Here is a 19,000-nt window from a genome sequence, read left to right on the forward strand (position 1 = left end):
GGCCTGGTTGCTGGCTCAGTGTCTGGAATCTCCCTGGAGTTCAGGTTAGTTGAGACTTCTGGTCTTTCTATGGAGTCACACTCCCCTTCAGCTTCTTCAATCCTTCCCTTAATTCAACCATAGGGGTTACTGACTTCAGTCCATTGCTTGGATGTAGGTATCTGCATTCTCATTGGGTATAGGTGAATGCTATCTCATTCAGCTGCTGGTAGAGTCACTCTGGGGATGGCCATGCTAGGCTCCTGTCTTCAGTTTCTTCTCCATTTTTGTACCTGCAATTCTTTTATATAAGAACAATGCTGGGTCAGAAATTTTGACTGTGAGTTAATAACTCCGTCCCTCTACTTGAGGCCCTGTCCATGTACTGAAGGTGAACTCTTAAAGTTCCCTCTCCGCAATGTTGAGTATTTTGGTTAAGGTTACTCCCATTAAGTCTTAACAGTCTCTCACCTCCTGGGTCTCTGGCACTTTCTAGAGGATCGCCTCCCCCCCAAAAGCTGCATATTTCCATTCATTTTCCTGGCCTTCTTAGCTTCTCACCTGTCCTATCCACACCCTCCAAACCCTGATCTTGGTCCCCCTTTCCTTCCATCACTTCCCTCTCCCACTCAGATCCCTCCCTCGATCTCCCATGATTATTTTCTTCTCCCCAAAGGCCTTATAAAATCTAGGCCTTATATATGATATAAAAGGCCTTATATAAATCTAGTTTATCTTTATAAACTAGTCTTAAGTGTTTGGAACTAATATGTCTCTTCGAGTGGGCAAATCAGTCTTTATAAGATTCCTTTATAATAAAAAGAAAGCTCAAATGAGGCCATGAAGAGATAAGAGTTGAGGACAGTATCTTCTCTCAGATTACAAGGGCCCTGTCTAAACAGTCCTGCCTCTTGCATAAAGTAACAACAGCATTTTTACACGTTTATTTGTATATTATTCTTCTTTTATTTTCCAATTTCAATGTCTTTTTTTTTTTCGAGACAGGGTTTCTCTGTGTAGCCCTGGCTGTCCTGGAACTCTGTAAACCAGGCTAGCCTCGAACTCTCGAACTCATAGATCCGCCTGCCTCTGCATCCCAAGTGCTGGGATTAAAGGCGTGCGCCATCACTGCCCGGCTCTCAATGTCTTATTTTAAATTTTAGCCTGTATGTAAAAATTATAAATCTTATTTCCTATTAAAGTTCCAGCTTCTGTATGATTTTTATTTTGGGGGGGTCCTTGCTTTCTCTTTTGTTTGGCTGGATCTCATGATCCTGTAGACCAGGTTCCTCCTCTGCTGCTACACAGGAGTCCTCCCTTGTCTGACAGAAAGGAATATTTGCCAATAGCATTAATAACATTGAGGACGATGTAATTTATGTTTGCTTAAATGTGATTTCGTTGTTACTTGGCGCCCATCTATCTCTTTTATACTTTCATTTTATATTTCTCTTTGTGCTTGTGCTTCTTCTTTAAGCTCTACTCCATTGTCTCTTGTGTCTATAAAACACTATTTAATTAATCATAATGATGTATCTGTGAAGAGAGGGGAGGAATTCCACATTGGTATGTATTTTTAGTAAAGTAAATATTATCATACAATAAAATATAAATGAAGTTGACAGGGGATATTTACTTCTGAGACTAAAGTTTATGTTTTAGAAAAAAGGTGGAACACATTTTTGGGAAAAAAGGGTCTTTGCAAAATTTAGGTTTTGTAAGCCGTAATAGCAAGTCTTCTGTTAGCAAGTAAGTGTTAGATAATACTTATAATTGAAACAATTAGGGACATTGGATGAAACGGATATTACAGTTGTGCTGAAATGGAATAAGGTCATACCATATGTAAGGGCCAGTCTATAAACATAGGCAGACGTTATGACATTCATGACAAATCACCTAACCTTCACCACTTCATACACCAAGCAGTTTTACAGTATTCTTATTTAAATTCATATGCAACATCTTCTATCCCTTGTACATGAAAAATCAAAAGAAAAGTGGATATAGCATATCTGCATGTAAACAGTGCTGACCTCTCTAAGGGTGACAATATATGAGTGGCTTTCTTCAAAGATGAACAGGCAACGTTCATACTTTTATCATTTACTGCTTCAAAAATGTAAATGATAAAATAACTTTAAATAGATTAGAAAAGAGCTATCCCATACTAGTCTAGAGCATTAATAACCAAGACAGGTAATTGGTTTTAGTTTATTGCCTGTACTGATTAGGCAAAATTATATTGAAATACTCTGTTGTAGTTTATTTACTTAAGATACACTTTTCTCTTTATTTGGTAGAAGATCCTTATAAGTAGGCACTGAATGTTTCTTTACTATAATGTATAGGATAGTCTCACATTTAATAACTAACACAAGAATGTACACAAAGTAAGTAATAAATAAATGGAAGAGATGGCTGAAGACAGATTTTCAAGGTGAGTTTGAAATACATACACACACATATGTATTTCATATATACAAATTATATATATATATGCATATATATGAAAACAATAGATGTATGAGAAAAGATCTTGAATTAAAGTGCATTTTTCAAAGAATTTAACTAAAGAAAATGTGTTTGAAACTGATACACATACTAATTCATTCACTTTTGAAATTTTTGAACTCTTAATGATCAAGATCAATCATATATTATTGTCTTAGAAAGAGAGTCTCTCATAAAATGAGCAAGAAATGGTATTGAAGTATTGGTTATATTTCTCATTATTAAATATTTCATTTCAACGTTCTATTTCCTAGGTATATACAGAGTATTGGGATCGGATCCAGGATCCATAAGAATTTCTCACCTTGAATCTAGGATTTATATGATATTCTTCTCAGATTTACTTGGTTTTAAATAACATTTAAAATATATATTTGCCTCAAGGGTGTCTTTAAGAAGAGTAATTTCCAATGCCTAAGAATAGCAAAGTGGTAAAGAGAGATTTGGATGATGATGTCATTGAATCTGTCAAAGACCTTCTGTCCAATGAAGATTCAGTGGAAGATGTTTCTAAGAAGAGCGAACTAATCGTTGATGTTCAAGAAGAGAAAGATACAGATGCAGAAGATGGATCTGAAGTTGATGATGAAAGGCCAGCTTGGAACAGTAAGCTGCAATACATTTTGGCACAAGTTGGATTTTCTGTAGGTCTGGGGAATGTATGGCGATTCCCATACCTCTGCCAAAAGAATGGTGGTGGTAAGTTGCATTCGTTTGCTTTAATGATGAATAGCTACACTAGTAAACTGCAATCCGTTATTTCAGGTAGCCCCCATTGTTGCTGTAGTCTCATTAGTTCTGAAATTGTGAATTCCATTACAAAGCTAAGGAGACGCATTTGTGGGAAGTCAGCCCAGCACTGGGTTCAGATGAAGTTTCCATAGGAACATATTGGCATCCTACAAATACTCAGGGATTGCTTAAGGTAACACATTCTCAAACTTATTCCCTGGATACTGTAAACAATGCTGAAGTACTGACAGGGAGGTTTTTTTTTTAATATGTGTTATGTTCTTTATGCATGCCAGACTTTTGCTTTCAATAAGAATCTAAAGCCAACAACACTGATAGAACATGGTTGTTCTCTCCATGAATTATAAACTCCGAATTTTAAGTTGTCTCCTTCTTTACTAGAAGCAAAACTAACATATAATTTAGAATGATTATGGTCTTTAAATTGGACCTAGCACTTTCAGAACTCATGAGAAGGAGTTTAACCAAATAATTACCATAATGCCAGTCATTCTTTGCCCTTAGAGATTTTACACATTGATTCTGATTCTGTAAACCAGCTTCAACAGATACTTTAAAAAACAGAACACTCTTAATTTTAAACAAAAACTAGTTCCACTATTATCAACACTTTATAATGCAAAGGTGGGCATATAATTATCAATACTTTGGAAAGAAAAACTACTGTCCTAAGAATCCATTGGAGAAAAAATGTCAACACAAAGGAGAAAATCCTAGTAGTTCTTTAGTACAACCCCCTAAAGAAACCAAAAACCAAAAACCAAAGCCAACCAATCAACCAACCAATATCTTTGAAGAAACTCTAGATGTGTGTAGAGTGAAATGATTTTCTACCACATATAAAATCATAGATTGAATTCCCAGCCCAATGGAGGAAAAAGGAAGAGATACAAATTGTTTTTAAAATTTTATAATATATGTATATGAAGTCTGTATGCATAAAGTAAATATGGATAAGTATATATTTTGGCCTATGAAGATGGCTCAGTAGAAAAAGTATATGGTATGCAGGCTTGAGGACCTGAGTTTTGATTCCCAGCACCCACATGAAAGCCATGCTTAGTGACATGCATCTGTAACTCTACTGCTCATGCCAGGGAGTCCTGTGAATACCTGGGGTTTGCTAGCTACCCAGTCAAACCAAAACAGTAAGTGCTAGTCCCAGTGAGAGATCTTCCCCCTCCAAAAAAAATAGCTGGATATTGATAGACAAAGATGCTTGAAATCTAGTCTCTATGTGCTTATTGCCATGCCCACACATGAACAAACCCAAACCTGCATATTCTGGTAAGGTACACGTTTCATCATCAAGTCTTAGAATTATGTTGATATTCTATTGGGTCTGTGATAGCTTGGTTGGCTGAAACCATATATGGTTTTATTTGACTATAGCTATAATCCACATACATCATGTCAAATGAACAGGGCTACACATGTACTCATTTTCATAGTTGTTGTGATTAATGTGTGTTTAAAATGGTTGGGTAATTTCACCCAGAACACAGGGAGAGGTTTGGGAAAGCAATCGATTTAACAGATCTACCTGCCTGAGAGCTAAGAATTTAATTTTATGTGATGTATGCCACATACCACTCATTGCTCAGGAAACAGTAATTCTCTACCAAACTGATAATATCACGTGGGAATTATTTACGGTGTCAAAGATTAACATCTGTGTACGACTGGTATTTTTTTCAAATGTTTGGTTGCTTCCTAGGTTTTTGTTAATTTCTTAATGTTCATTTCATTTGCTAAAACTGGCAGAAGTGAATTCTGATTTTGAGGCATTTCTCTTTCTACACCTTACTAGATGTTCTGCTAAGAATGAAAGCAGTTTAAGCTTACAGTCAGGTTTCATTCCTTTTAGCATAACATCCACCTTGATGGAGAGTGATTACAGAGTTGACATATTAGTTATTAGCAAGACAAATCCCTCTAGTTTCTCAATAAAAATATGAATCAAGATATTTTCACTATTGTTTATTTCTTGCCTCCAAAGGATAATGGAGAGCAATGTTGTATGTCTCGTGAGACATAGGCTGGATTGGAAAGGGACAAAGGGTGTGGAGCATAGTGTTCCAGAAACCAGAGGAGTTTCTTTAAAAAGCACAAAACAACCATGAATCATTTGAAGCATTTTCTGAATAAGAGGGAAAAAAAAAGAAAGAGGTCTACTATATATGTTGATTTATGTAGATGTTACATTTACTGCACAGGACTAAGCTTAATAAGTCAGGATACAGAGGTTTCTTCTTATTTTGCCGTCACTCTGACACATACACCTGGCTCTTGCCCATGTTTCAAGCCATGCGAACTTTCTGAACGTTGCTCACCTCTTCAGGCTCAATTCCTATGCATGCAAAATGGGATTAGCAATTGTAACACACTACTGTATTTGTGTGTGTACATGTATGTGTCTGTGTGTGTGTGTTTGTGTGTGCATCTGTGTGTATGTGCTCTGCAGTCCACAAGGCATTTGTGCAGGTGCATGTTCCTGTACACCTAGGAAAAGTAGAATAGAACATTCATTCCATCTTCCTCCTCTGTGACAAGGTGTATTTATCCGTGAACCCAGGGGTAGGTTGCCAACTTAGAAATTTGAATATATGAAGTCCAGTGTGTAGGTCACATTAATTTGTAATGTACAAATGTATGTACATCTCTTTATCTCACCAGTTAAATAAAAGAAAGAATGACATTGTCAAACTATTCAATCGATTTGCAAATCATTAGTTATAATTTACACGCGATTTTGATTAAAAAAATCATTGTTTCTTTTAACTATGGGTGTTTTGCTACAAATATAACAACACACACACTTTTTTAAACTAATCATTTTATCCATTTACATTTCAAATGATCTCCCTCTTCCCAGTTACCCCTCTACAAACTCCACACCGTATCCCTCCTCTTTTCCCTATGTTTTCTCTCCAAGAGGGTGCTCCCCCCTCCACCCACCTACTACCTCCCCTCCACCCTACCATTCCCCTACACTGGGACATCAAGCTTTCACAGGACCAAGGGCCTCCCCTCCCACTGATGCCTGACAAGGGACTGGAGTCATGGGTCCCTCCATGGATTCTCTTTGGTTGGTGGTTTAGTCTCTAGGAGCTTTGGGTGGTTCAGTTAGGTGATAATGTTGTTCTTCATATGTGGTTGCAAACTCCTTCAGCTCCTTCAGTCCTTCCCCTAGCTCTTCTTCCATTGTGGTTCCCAGGCTGAGTCCAATGGTTGGCTGCAGCACATACACTTTAATGACAGACACAAAGTATATTAGTTTTACTTCCTAAAGGCTCTATGCATACTTTCTCCCAGTTTAAGAAACAGATTATGATTTCTGAGGTAAATTTTTTATGTGTGGTATATATGAAAACAAATATTGCATTTGTTAAAAATTATTATTATTATTATTTATTTTTATTTTTCTGTCTTTCAGACTAGGCATTTGTTTTTCTTTGGTATTACTTTATTTAGAATATAAAAAATTTAATTCTGTCAAATGCCATTGGTCCCAATCTATACTTTTGGAATGCAGGACTATAAGAGTTTAGGTTAGTATTTAGTAAATAACTCTGTAAACACTGTAAGATGATGGATTTGTACACAATCCAGGAACCACAATTTAAACATTTTAAACTTTGCTATTATTTTGTATGTGTGTGTTTGTGTGTGATGCATGTGTGTATTAGGGGAATATGCAGAGGAGATTTCAGGACTCAGTTTTCTCCTTCCACTGTGGGTTCAAGGACCGAAACTCAGATCATAAGACCATGGAGCATGAGGTTTACCCACTGAGTCACCTAACTGCCCTGAGGGATTTCCTAGAGCAGTTAGTTATATACAGGATTCAAAATTTTGAATGTTTAAGGAAGGTCAGTTATGTTTTTCTTAAAGATTTCTACTTTTTATATCATAAAAAGCCTTCAAATAGTGTCTTTATGAAATGATTTCTGTCAATGTATACTCTACTATGACAATTGAAAATATGCCCCATTCTGTTTGATCTTGTCTCTTTAGGTGCATATCTTTTGCCATATTTAATACTTCTTCTAGTGATAGGAATTCCACTCTTTTTCCTGGAACTTTCTGTGGGTCAAAGAATTCGGAGAGGCAGCATCGGGGTTTGGAATTACATAAGCCCTAAACTGGGTGGGATTGGATTTGCAAGCTGTGTGGTAAGTTTCTTTCTGTGACATTTGCTCTTACCTGGGCTGGTTCAGATTGATGAAATCTTCATCTCTGTAAACTCTGGGTCATTGTCTGTGCAATCATGTTTTAGAAGCTACTGGGACATAGAACACTTACTAAATAAAACTATCTATGACTCTGAATAATACCTGGATTTCATAACGTGTTTTAAAAGTTCAACTCAGGAATATTGTTTTAAAGAAAAGATCATGTCTTTGAGAAACAACAACAACAAAAAATAAGATGAAGACTTAAAAATTGTTAGGCGGAGTGAATTCCACCTCACAGCATTAAGAGGAGTGACAAAGGATGCATGATGTAATCACATCCTTCTCTTTTGCAGGTGTGCTATTTTGTGGCTCTCTACTACAATGTCATCATTGGCTGGACATTGTTTTACTTTTCTCAGTCTTTTCAACAACCTCTTCCTTGGGATCAATGCCCTCTGGTGAAAAACGCATCTCATACTTGTAAGACATATGTTATATTGTCTCCTTATATTTAACGTTCTAAAGATCAGTAAAGTCAAAAACTTTTCTTTTTTGCTTTTTAAATTCCATGGTGGGTGGAACATCATAATAGGCTTTCTTGTGCATTTGGAATGACCACTTCAGATAGATAAAGTAGACATCATTTAATTTTACTGACTCTTTTCAGATTAATTTAATGCACTTAAGGCTTTAGGGCTTTAGGTTAAACGATTTTGCAAGCTTTCTGTTGTAAACCCTGAATACCCTGGGTAAGCCTCATATTTATTAAAATCTACAAAAGGGAAACAAAACCCTGACTGAACTGAGTTTATCGTTTTTAATGCAGTTGGCGCTACTGTTTTGTAGTTTTCACCTTTTAAATCTTAAAAAGAACCATTTCCTATAGAATGCACGTCACTTCTGAAATTAAAATTTTTTCTTTGAGTCATACTGAAAAACGTAAAATGTAGCACATGAAACATTTTATCTAATCCAGTATATAGGAAAGACTAGCATTTGAACTTGCAATGTACGCAAGTGTTGCTTTGTTGGCATCAGGGTTTACATTCGTTTTCATGCAGCAATTCTGACAAGGCTGTTTGAATTTTACACTGCTGCGTATGTCCCTTCATTCTAGACTTTCAACAAAATCCCTTTCACCAGCAGCTACTGCACTGGACTGTGTAGTGCTAGTGTGTCTGATAATTATGGTTCTGGTAGTGGAAACTGGAATTATTTGTTTTAACTATTTCTCTAAGAAGTTCACATATGAGGGTGTGTTCCAAACAACCTCCCAGTCCCAAATGTGTGAATGAATATAAATTACAATTTGAAAAAATAAATAAATTATATATATATATATATATATATATATATATATATGTATAAAGTTCACATATATTTTAGGAATTCTTAATACATATCAAAGAGGATACCCTGTTTGCTGATTTTACAAAGTTTGCAAATTTTAGCTGCGCATTGCAAACAGGATTGCTGGTGTGAGGTTAATGTTTTCCTAGGAAACAGGAAGAACTGTTGAGGTTTGGTCTGGTGCTATGTATCTTCATGCTTAATTCTATATCTGAAGGCCTGGGCCTACAAGTGACTTCTCACACTTAACCAGCTTTTGTTGTGTAAACCTTCTTCCTTGCTTCAAAAGTATTGGTTAAGCCAGCAGGGCAGTGGTGACGTACACTTTTAATCCCAGCACTTGGGAGGCAGAGGCAGGGAGATTTCTGAGTTTGAGGCCAGCCTGGTCTACAAAGTGAGTTCCAGGACAGCCAGGGCTACATAGAAAAACCGTGTCTTGAAAAACTTAACCAAAACAACCAACCAAACAAAAAAAACCTATTTGTTAAATAAAATTGGCTACAGCCAGTTGCTGGAGGGTTTAAAGGTAAGTGGGTCTGGAATGACCTCCTTGGGTTGGGGAGAGATGAAGGGAGAGAGGAGGAAGCTGCCATGAGGGGAGATGAACTATAAGCGCATGGTCAGGAGAAACAGAAAGTATCTGGGGTACCTGCTGGGAAGGTAGCCAGGCCAGCAGTTAGAAGAGTAGATTAGGGATTGCTCCAGGTAATTGCCAAAGCCAAATAAAATAACCATAGTCTGAGTCTCATTTGTTTGCAAGCTTAAATTAGTTGTAGTCCAAATAACTTGCTTAACACAACTTAGTATTCGTTTGAATGATAGCATTTTGTCTTTTTTTCCCCTCACAGATATTGAGCCAGAATGTGAAAAAAGTTCCGCCACCACCTATTACTGGTACCGGGAAGCACTGGATATCAGCAGTTCCATCTCTGAAAGTGGAGGCTTAAACTGGAAGATGACTGTCTGCCTGCTGGCTGCCTGGGTCATGGTTTGTCTGGCCATGATCAAAGGCATTCAATCCTCTGGAAAAGTTAGTATGTTAGAATCTCTCCTCATTCTGCTAAACACCACTTATGGGTACTGTCAATCCCTTTCAGCTACATCAACAAATTCAACTGACAAATTGTTTGAGTACTTTGTCTAGGTATCTACAGATTGGCCAAAAGTGGTGCTTCAAATAATGTGTCTAAAAAGGATATAAATAACAATTAAAGTGACATTTACTATCATTTATAATACTTTTTATTCCAGCATTTGAACATCTGTTTATTTTGCTACTTATTCATTATCTGCTGCTTTAATTCTCTGAGTATATGTCAGCCCAATCATGGAAACTGATAGAGTGAAGAAGTTGCTTTTTAATGTTTGTTCATTTTTTTAATCGTTTCCTTTTTTAGAGTACTGTTTTAACAAGTAATTGCTCAGTGAATATTCACCTTATGAACAGTTGTGTGTTTCTTAAAGTTCTTGTTGCCCTCAAGTAGTTAGAATAATTCAAATTAGCAACACAGAATAAATAAAAGGTGAAAAGGGCATTCCTTCCAGTCCAAATACAAATTTAAAAATATTGTAGTTGAAAAGGACATCAGTGGAAGCGTGAAGTCTATATGGTTTTCTCCTTTCGTTTTAGAATGATGTGCCAGGGACCTGATTGTTGTCCATTCTTTTGCTTCCAAAAGCATCAGAGTCTTATTCTTATAACTGCCTCTGTTTTAAAGCCCCTTTTATGTCTCAGCTGCCTCATAGCAAGAATTCAGTGTTGGCTCTTCTCACTGGCACCTGACAGTGTGTGTGTGTGTGTGTGTATGTGTGTGTATACATACATACACATATAAAATAAATTTTCTTTTCAAAGTGTAGCTATAATCATCCATCTTTTCAGTCTAACTAGGTATCATAGGGTAGCAGCAGTTAGCGGAGTGACAGTTGGATGGACTACTCGATTATTATCAATGACAAGAATAGGTAATAACAATAAAGCATGTGAAATAATAATAAATAATAAAAATACAATAATAAAAAATTGACATCAGCACAGGTGATTTGAGCAAAACCAGTATTACGCACTGATGCTTACTTAGTACATGTTTTTTTTTGTTGTTGTTGTTCTGGGAATTGTAATGCTTTCTATTTTACATAATCCTAAAAGCTCTAAGAAGCAGTCATTACTTCCAGAACCACTTCACTGATTTTTAAAAACAGGCTGGAGAAATTGGATGATATACTTAAAGTTCATGAGAAATCAGTTTGAAGACTCAAATAGGTACACAAATATAGAGAGGAGAAGAGAAGGGAGAGAGAGAGGAGCGAGCGAGAGAGAGAGAGACAGAGAGAGAGAGAGAGAGGGAGAGAGACAGAGAGAGACAGAGAGAGACAGAGAGACAGGGACAGAGAGAGAGAGAAGGAGGGAGGGGGAGGGAGGAGAGAAGAGAGAGATTACTTCTTCGGTAATATCCTTTATCTTTCTTTTTTTTTATTCTGTTTTTTCTTTGACGGGTCTTTCTATACAGCCTAGCTTTTCTTGAACTAGGATCTTCCCACCCACAATGTGGTAGTAAAATAGCATCGTGTCTTGCTGTCTCCTGTCTTTAATCGAAGAGGCTGTGGATGGGACACTCTATGCTGCTTCTTAGTGTGATATTTATGCCCACTAAATGGTAGCTTGGGAATGGGAATGAAAATGGGCAGAAGTTGGTCTAATTCACATTTGCCTCCTGTTAATTTAATTTTAGTAAGAAATGTTGATGCCATTTTAGCCTGTAAATCACAGTTGACATGTTCTTGGCGCCCCCCCTCTCTTCCTGCTGTGGCTGCTATGTTATTTTGTATGGCAGTGGGTGAGCATATCATATAACCCAACTAAGTGTTTTAAAATCTTTTGTTAAGTGTTAACGACTTAGTAATTTTAGACAGTGCTTTGATTGAGTGTACCTATGTAGGAGTCACTGAAGTGAGATTATAAGTAAAGGAATAAGCTCTTAAGTCACATCTAGTCACATGCACATAGTTGCTATGTAGGCCACTTCTGGACAGGCATAGACATCGAAAAGCTGTCATGATCAAGTTTGCTAACATTTCCTGAGTTTGAGTTCTATTATAACTTAAAGAATAATTTCATTTTTTAAAATGTATATATATTAGTTTCCACTATGCTATGTTTACCAGTTACGATTGTATACATGTATGAAGTACAAAGTCTATGCTGGAGTTGTGGAGGAGAATGTATGATAATTCAAACTAATTGACATCTGTGTCATATCAAATATTTAAGTTTTATATTGAGACTCTTTGAAATTTCCTCTCAGTTATATTGGTGGTACTTTCCTGTTTTGTCTTTGGTATCATGTAATACAAATTTATCAGTAGAATGAGGTACAACTTATTTAGTACATGTGATTTACTATTTCAGTGACAGGCCCTTAGGGAGAGAGTGACATTGAGACAGAATTTGAAACAAAGCCATGTTGTATTGTACAGGATGCTCTAATAAAATTCAGGGTCTCTTCCACTGAACCGCTTATACTTATCCTGAAATGATTTCGCAGTCCAGATGGGCCGAAAGCTCATTGTAATAAATGTTTTAATAGATGGACTCCTTTAGTGTGGAATAATAAGAGGAACATTATAAAGGATGAATGTAAAGCTCAGCATGTGCATTAAACAATTTATGCAAGAGTTGGGTAAAGAAGAGTGCTGGAGGCTGGCTTGTGTAAATTGTCCTAAAGGAGTCCTTGCCAAAAGATGAGAATTTGGCATATAGTTTCTTAGATATGCAAATACACACAGGGAGTTGGGGGAGGGATGCTAACTGAAACCAGAGTGACAGAAGCAGAAGATTGATAGACTCTCTGGCCAGGTAAGCAAGGCCCATATGCCAACTACATCACTGACTTCTGAGAGCTTTTCTTTTCCTGTCTTTATGATAGAGAAGATGAATTGTTGGTCTGTGATCACAGTCAACAGCCAATCAAATAAAAAGGAAGCAGCATAGTCACAAAGAACAGGACCATGACCAAACATCAGGATATAGAGGGAAAAAGAGTGATGATAAACCCTCAAATAAAGAAAATTCTTTATGTTTCATGATGCTTGGTGTCAATGAAATTGCTTGCCTCAACAGTAGACAGCTCAACATTATTGTGATTGGCTTAAAATTAAACTGAGGAGCATATCTCATTTTACTGATCTGAGAATATGTACTTCTTAGGCTATACAAGGCTCACAGACACTTCCATTTACCTAGTTATTTTACCAAAGTATTGTATCATTGGCTATGTATGCCCTTGTTATGTTCTATTGAATTCCTGCCTCCAGATTAGAAAACTGAAACAAAATGCTCTCAACTTGCTCCAGCTCCAGAGTGCTGTTCCTTGTTAGCATTTCTTTATCATTAATGTATTACTCTGTTAAATAAGTTGGATATGTTGTTTTCTTTATTCTGTCAAATGGCTTACATGTTTTATTTCTAATTCACAACAAAGTTGATAAATCTCAAAGGAGTAAGTTAACTGTCCAGAACTAAGTACCTAATAAATGACAGAACTAAAGCCAGGTAACCAAGTCTTCAAAAGTAAGATTTTTTTCCCAATATGTATTTATAATAAACATTTTAATATAAAGAGAATATTAATTGAGATTTTTATATATTTTCCAATTTCAGTAGTATAACAATGGAAATATACTATATAATACTTTGCTTGATAAACTAATCTTTCATTTAGGGTAATTTCTGTGAAAAATATTTTGGTTGACAACTCTTAAGAGGCTTAAAATTAGTAAAGGAACATATTTCACTTCTCTATTCTGAGAATACACTCTTAGACTGTACAAGGCTTATGGACACTATCTATTTATTTAGCACAAGTATTGAATACTTGCTGTTTACTAGAAACTGTTTTAATTCTAGAAATACAAGAAGCAACAAAGCCTGGACTTATAAAGTTTCTATTCTAGTGACAGACGCAAACCACATATTTGCAGAAATATGTACAAGTAGCAGTGTAAAACACCAATGTATAAATAGCAGTGTCAAACACCAATGTATAAATGCAAGAGATTTAGGTAGCAATATACAATAAAGCAATTTCATATATCATTGTACATATGTCTGTGGTATATGCGGCTGACTTAATTATTAACAATTCCATAAAAGATTTTGTTATAAAATATAGCTATTTGTGTAAATGTAAATTTGTCTTTAAGAAAACTGTGGATACTTTGCATAGTGCTTAGTTAAGAAACATTCTTTTAACTCTTAGAATTTTAAATTAAGTATATGAACCTTTATCTGCTTAGAGAATAGTACAGCCAATGGTTTGGCATACTTAATAGTAATTACCTGTTTGAAATCTTGACAGTTTTCACATTTTAATTTGAAATATTTTTCATTTTTCCTTAAGAACACACCAAATTCAGATTTGTGTGTTTAAACACAAATGTGTATTAGACCAGTATAAAATGGAGATAATTAGGACCAGATATTCAAAATGTAATCTTAAAATATTATACAATAAAGATATTGTATTTTAGAGAATGTATATACAAAAGAAACCTTACATTTTCTATAAAAAGTTTCTCTTTTATCTATAGTATTTTGTGTACAGTATTTATTTAATGTACTCTATTTTTTAATGAGCTACTATACACTGTGCACTAATGAATATTGATATTAATCGAGTAGTCTCTGTCTTCATAAAACCCATGGTGTAAGGAGCCTGGCAGATAATTGCTGTATTAAGTATAATAATGGAGAAAAAGAGAATGCGCATGAGGCAGTTATTGAAATGATCCTGAAGTTTGGGAGGTTTCACAAAGTGGGTAATCGGGGTGCATTGCTAAGATTGTCGGAGGAAAGTTACCGGAAGGTTCAGAGACAGGTCTCTGTAGGCACAGAATCCTGCATGCGTCAAGCCCAGAGGATGTTACATGCTCTCCTGTGACTCTGACACACAGTTTGAGGAGAGGGAGGGAGATAACGTAAGAATTGTGACCTGATTGCTGATGGACATTGAAGAGTCTGCAGAAACTGGTCAAAACATGGGCTGTTATATATAGTGAGTACTGTAAAGATCTGAAGAATTTTAACAATTCAGCAGACAAGTTTAATATCAGACTTCTAGAAACCTCCATACCAAAGAGGCATAGATGTTGGATCTCTGAGATGCAGAGGAGAGCTGATGGGAAGAGTCTGGAGGAAAGATGAGCAGGAAATACATTGAGAACCAGGAAAGTCTTTCAAGTCAGTTAGGAAGCAGCAAATTGTGTTTGATTTAAAAATGTGCAGACAAGATTTCATGCTTTTGGTAGCCTTAAAATGATTGAGAGGTACGATCGAACGAGACCCAGGGGCCTCGCAGATTGAAAGAATGTTAGTCATCAAGAGAGAAACGGAAGAGTAACCCCTAGTTCTGAATGCACCCCTACCAAGGAAAAACTAAGAAATAAGATCATATTGTCAAAGTAGAGGACAATCTAAGATTAATCAAAGATTACTGGAAAGATGTCTGTTTTTACTAATGAAAATAGATTTATTCTATTAAAATATTGATTTTAAAATGTTAGCTTTCTTACACATAAAACAAACTTGTTCTTGATATCTTCACTATATTTAAGTATGACTTTCAGAGGATAAACGACAGAGAAAGTACCCACAAGCATCTTGTTTTATATGGCAAGTTACTTGATTCACACAGTCCCTACTACAAGGCCTCCCCTGCTTTGAGAGTTTCCCTTTATTCCCCCAACTTCCCTTCCTTTCCTCTTTATACACATCCATATTGTGTAGCTATTCTGTGTCTGCAAGTGTTTTAGGAGTTCGAGATCTGGTAGTGACCCAGAAAGACATGGCCTCCATTCTCACAGAGCTTATTGGTGGCCCGAGCGTGAGAAAACTCAAATAAGGTAACTTTGGCAGGGCTACGTAACACCACCAACAAAACTGCACCTAATGGTGATATCTCCAAGGTGAGATCACCTCTACTTTGGCAGAAGTGACAGCAGATGGTGGATTCAGTTTGGAAAAAGAAGTCTCAAGGTGCAAAGGATGACTTCTGGGAGAAGATGGTTCTGTGACTACTGAAGAGAAGCAGGCAGTAAGCTGGTCCTGCTGAGCCTACCAGGTGGCAAGAGCTTGAGGGCCTGGGCTCTGCAGCAAGAAAGCATATCAGGTTAAAGCTTTGCAGAGGCGAGGGAGCAATTAGCAATTTGTTCAATGCTATTAGAAACACTTAGGTTGCATTTAGCAGAAAACAACACAGCCGGGATGCTGATCTGGAAACCGTGAACATATTGCAGATTGCCTTGGAAATCTATGCCTCTTTGACTTCAGCAACTGGGTGTCTAGGGCCATTTTCTGAAATGGAGGGGCCATAGCTTGGAGGGAAATTTCAGAAGGTCGCTTTTCCAGTGGGGATGTTTTAGACGTATTAGACCCCCACGCGGATATTTCAAGAAGATAGTTAATGCCTGGGTAAAATGTTTCCTTTGGGTGATAGCAATTTGCTGAGTTCCTCAGAGGCAAACATTGCAGAAATAAATGGTTAAAGGATTTACAGTGAATGTGATGCATCCAAATTACTCAGTACATCGGGAGCTTTACGAATTCGCCATGAAACATAGCTCAAAATGTGTGTGAAACATTGACCAGGACCTGTTAGGAAATTCATGACATTTCTTTCCTAAATATTGCTTTTAAATATTCATTACGCACAGCAGCACCATTCATCCTACACTATATTTCTGCACTAACTGAAGGAAAAGTAAGTCAGTGTTTCTCTGTGCGGGCACATAATGAAATACTATTTAGCCATTAAGTAGAATTCAATACTGCTATTTGAAGCAGCATAGATTAGATATAAAATATATTTTATATATTTTTAAAAATTCTGCGTGTGTGTGCACACGCGCGCACACACACACACACACACACACACACACACATGCACGCAATGCCTATTATCCGTCTACTAAATGGGGTGAAGTCCTGTCATTTACAGAAATATATATCGAGCATAACTTAGGTGGAGTAGACCACAAAGAGAAAGATAAACTCTAAGTGCTCTGTCCGGATGCTAATGAAGTATATTACAGAAAAGTAAAGGGCAGACTCGTGTTTATTCTAGAGGTGGGGGAGGGAAAGAAGGATTAAAATCTTTTGGACAACGGCTCCCAAAAGTCAAAAGGAAGAACACACTCTAGCATTCTGCCCCACACTGGGGTGGATCTTATTTAGAACATTTTACTGCTTATCCTAAAATAATTATAAGAGAAGAACTTAGAGGTTCACACCAAATTGTTAATTGCCTTAAAATTGTTGTTTTATACATGTATTGAATTGTGCTGCCCCCCATAAATACATATAATATGAACCAGTCTAAACAATGACTTCTGTCTCTAATATTTTAAAGAAGGCTGAATCCAGAACAGTCTCCTTAAAAAGTGACTTTAGGAGTTGTTATCACTAGTGTTAAACAGTGGCTCTCAAGAGTGTAGTTTTAACTATTAAGAATGGTGACTAGTGTGTCTAACCAATTGCCATATCTCTTTGTTTGCAGATCATGTATTTTAGTTCTCTGTTCCCCTATGTGGTACTTATTTGTTTCCTAATAAGATCTCTCCTTTTAAATGGTTCAGTTGATGGCATCCGACACATGTTCACCCCTAAGGTATGTATGTATATCTTGTTTTCCAGTGCATTTATTGTAAAGATATCCCCATAGCTATGCTTAAGGGCCAATTGTTTCAACATCAACATATTTAGATTTCTAAACTACAGTTTGTTAACAATTCCAGAAAGATGGCCTTTCTGTATTTCCAGTTGGCTCCACTTTTAATTTTTAAAACCTACCATTCTGGTTAATGAGTAAGATTGTCATTATTTACATGTGAAAATTCATTCTCTTTACAAAATAGCTTATGGTTTTTACATGGATAAATTTGGGAAATTTCGATCTACATTTACCCATCACCCTCTAGTTGAAGGGTTCATATCCAACTTGAGGAACTAACTGGTCATTTGCAACATCAACAACAGTATCTTGCTGCTAGAAGAACTAATAAAAATATTAAACTCCTGAGTGTCTTTTCCCCAGAATATTGTCTCATAGAGAAGTAGTGTTTTCTGGGGAATGTTTTAGCCCCCTGGAGTCTTAGTTATAATGGTACGCTTTGGAATCTTTATACACACACACACACATACACACACACACACACACACACACACACACATTTCAGGAAAATTTTCGTTAGATTCATAGAGAGTGTGAAATTCTTACCACTATTCTACGAAGTAGGTCTAAGCTTATTACTGTGTATCTTGACCCTGGTTACTCATAAAGAACTTGTAGACTTAATCATGCCTTGTTATTTTTAACGGAACAGAAAACAGAAATAGGTTTGGGAGTGTATGTGTTTTTTGTGATTCACCAAATTAAGGTATCAGCTCACCATTAACTCGTTAACACTCTGGTAAGGAAGTCATAAGATGCAGTAAAACAGTTGAGACACTGGAGGTTATGTAAAGGCTGAATGTGGAGCTGGGGTGGTCCAGGAAGCAGGGAAGCAGAAGGGATTAGCTTCTGTGGAATTCTTTGTCAGCTGCCTTGTTAGGAGGTAAAAGAAGCTGTGTTCTTTGCATGTCTGGTTCTGAGTTTGTATTCATTTTGTAGGAGCAAAAATGCTGATGTGGGCGTCTGGTTTTCTTCTGTAGTTCAAAAGTGTTCTTTCATATTTGGTGCCTTTCAGAACTTCCAGTGAACGCCACTTTAAATTCATAAACTTCAGCCACCTTAGAATTAAAATCCGCTTCAAGCCTTACATACTTAATGACCAAAACTATTTATACTCAGAGCACTGAAGAAAGTGTTTTCTGAGTTCAGTGCAACTCATTCTTCTGGGTAAACTTCTGAAAACTACTCTCTAAGCTCACAACTGGTTGTCAAACAGTTCTGCAGTTTGATTTTAGTAGGTACTTTCGAACTGATGTAACCTTTTAAATGAAACTAGCATTTAAAATTTCAGCATAAATTAACATTTTTAGTTTGGGCTAAGGATCCATGTAAAAAATTCTAGTTCTGGTCCTTTTTCCTTTCCTTTCCTTTCCTTTCCTTTCCTTTCCTTTCCTTTCCTTTCCTTTCCTTTCCTTTCCTTTCCTTTCCTTTCCTTTCCTTTCCTTTCCTTTCCTTTCCTTTCCTTTCCTTTCCTTTCCTTTCCTTTCCTTTCCTTTCCTT

General features: G+C 36.6%; 1 protein-coding gene across 2 annotated transcripts in view; it reads left to right on the plus strand.

Annotated features, from left to right (window-relative positions):
• Slc6a15 (solute carrier family 6 member 15) overlaps positions 1 to 19,000 on the plus strand; it is a 53,920-nt gene that overhangs the window by 17,252 nt on the left and 17,668 nt on the right. Inside the window, exons 2-6 of one of the 2 annotated variants that reach the window (XM_028754597.1) lie at positions 2,748 to 3,192; positions 7,264 to 7,421; positions 7,778 to 7,904; positions 9,623 to 9,804; positions 17,327 to 17,437. In XM_028754597.1, the coding sequence (XP_028610430.1) occupies positions 2,904 to 3,192; positions 7,264 to 7,421; positions 7,778 to 7,904; positions 9,623 to 9,804; positions 17,327 to 17,437 (867 nt within the window). In that variant the 5' untranslated portion in view covers positions 2,748 to 2,903. The remainder of the gene's footprint in view (positions 1 to 2,747; positions 3,193 to 7,263; positions 7,422 to 7,777; positions 7,905 to 9,622; positions 9,805 to 17,326; positions 17,438 to 19,000) is intronic. The other variant, XM_028754596.1, reaches the window with a different exon arrangement.

Source organism: Grammomys surdaster, unplaced genomic scaffold (assembly GCF_004785775.1).
Source record: "Grammomys surdaster isolate TR1022 unplaced genomic scaffold, NIH_TR_1.0 126028, whole genome shotgun sequence".
Lineage (NCBI taxonomy): Eukaryota > Metazoa > Chordata > Mammalia > Rodentia > Muridae > Grammomys > Grammomys surdaster.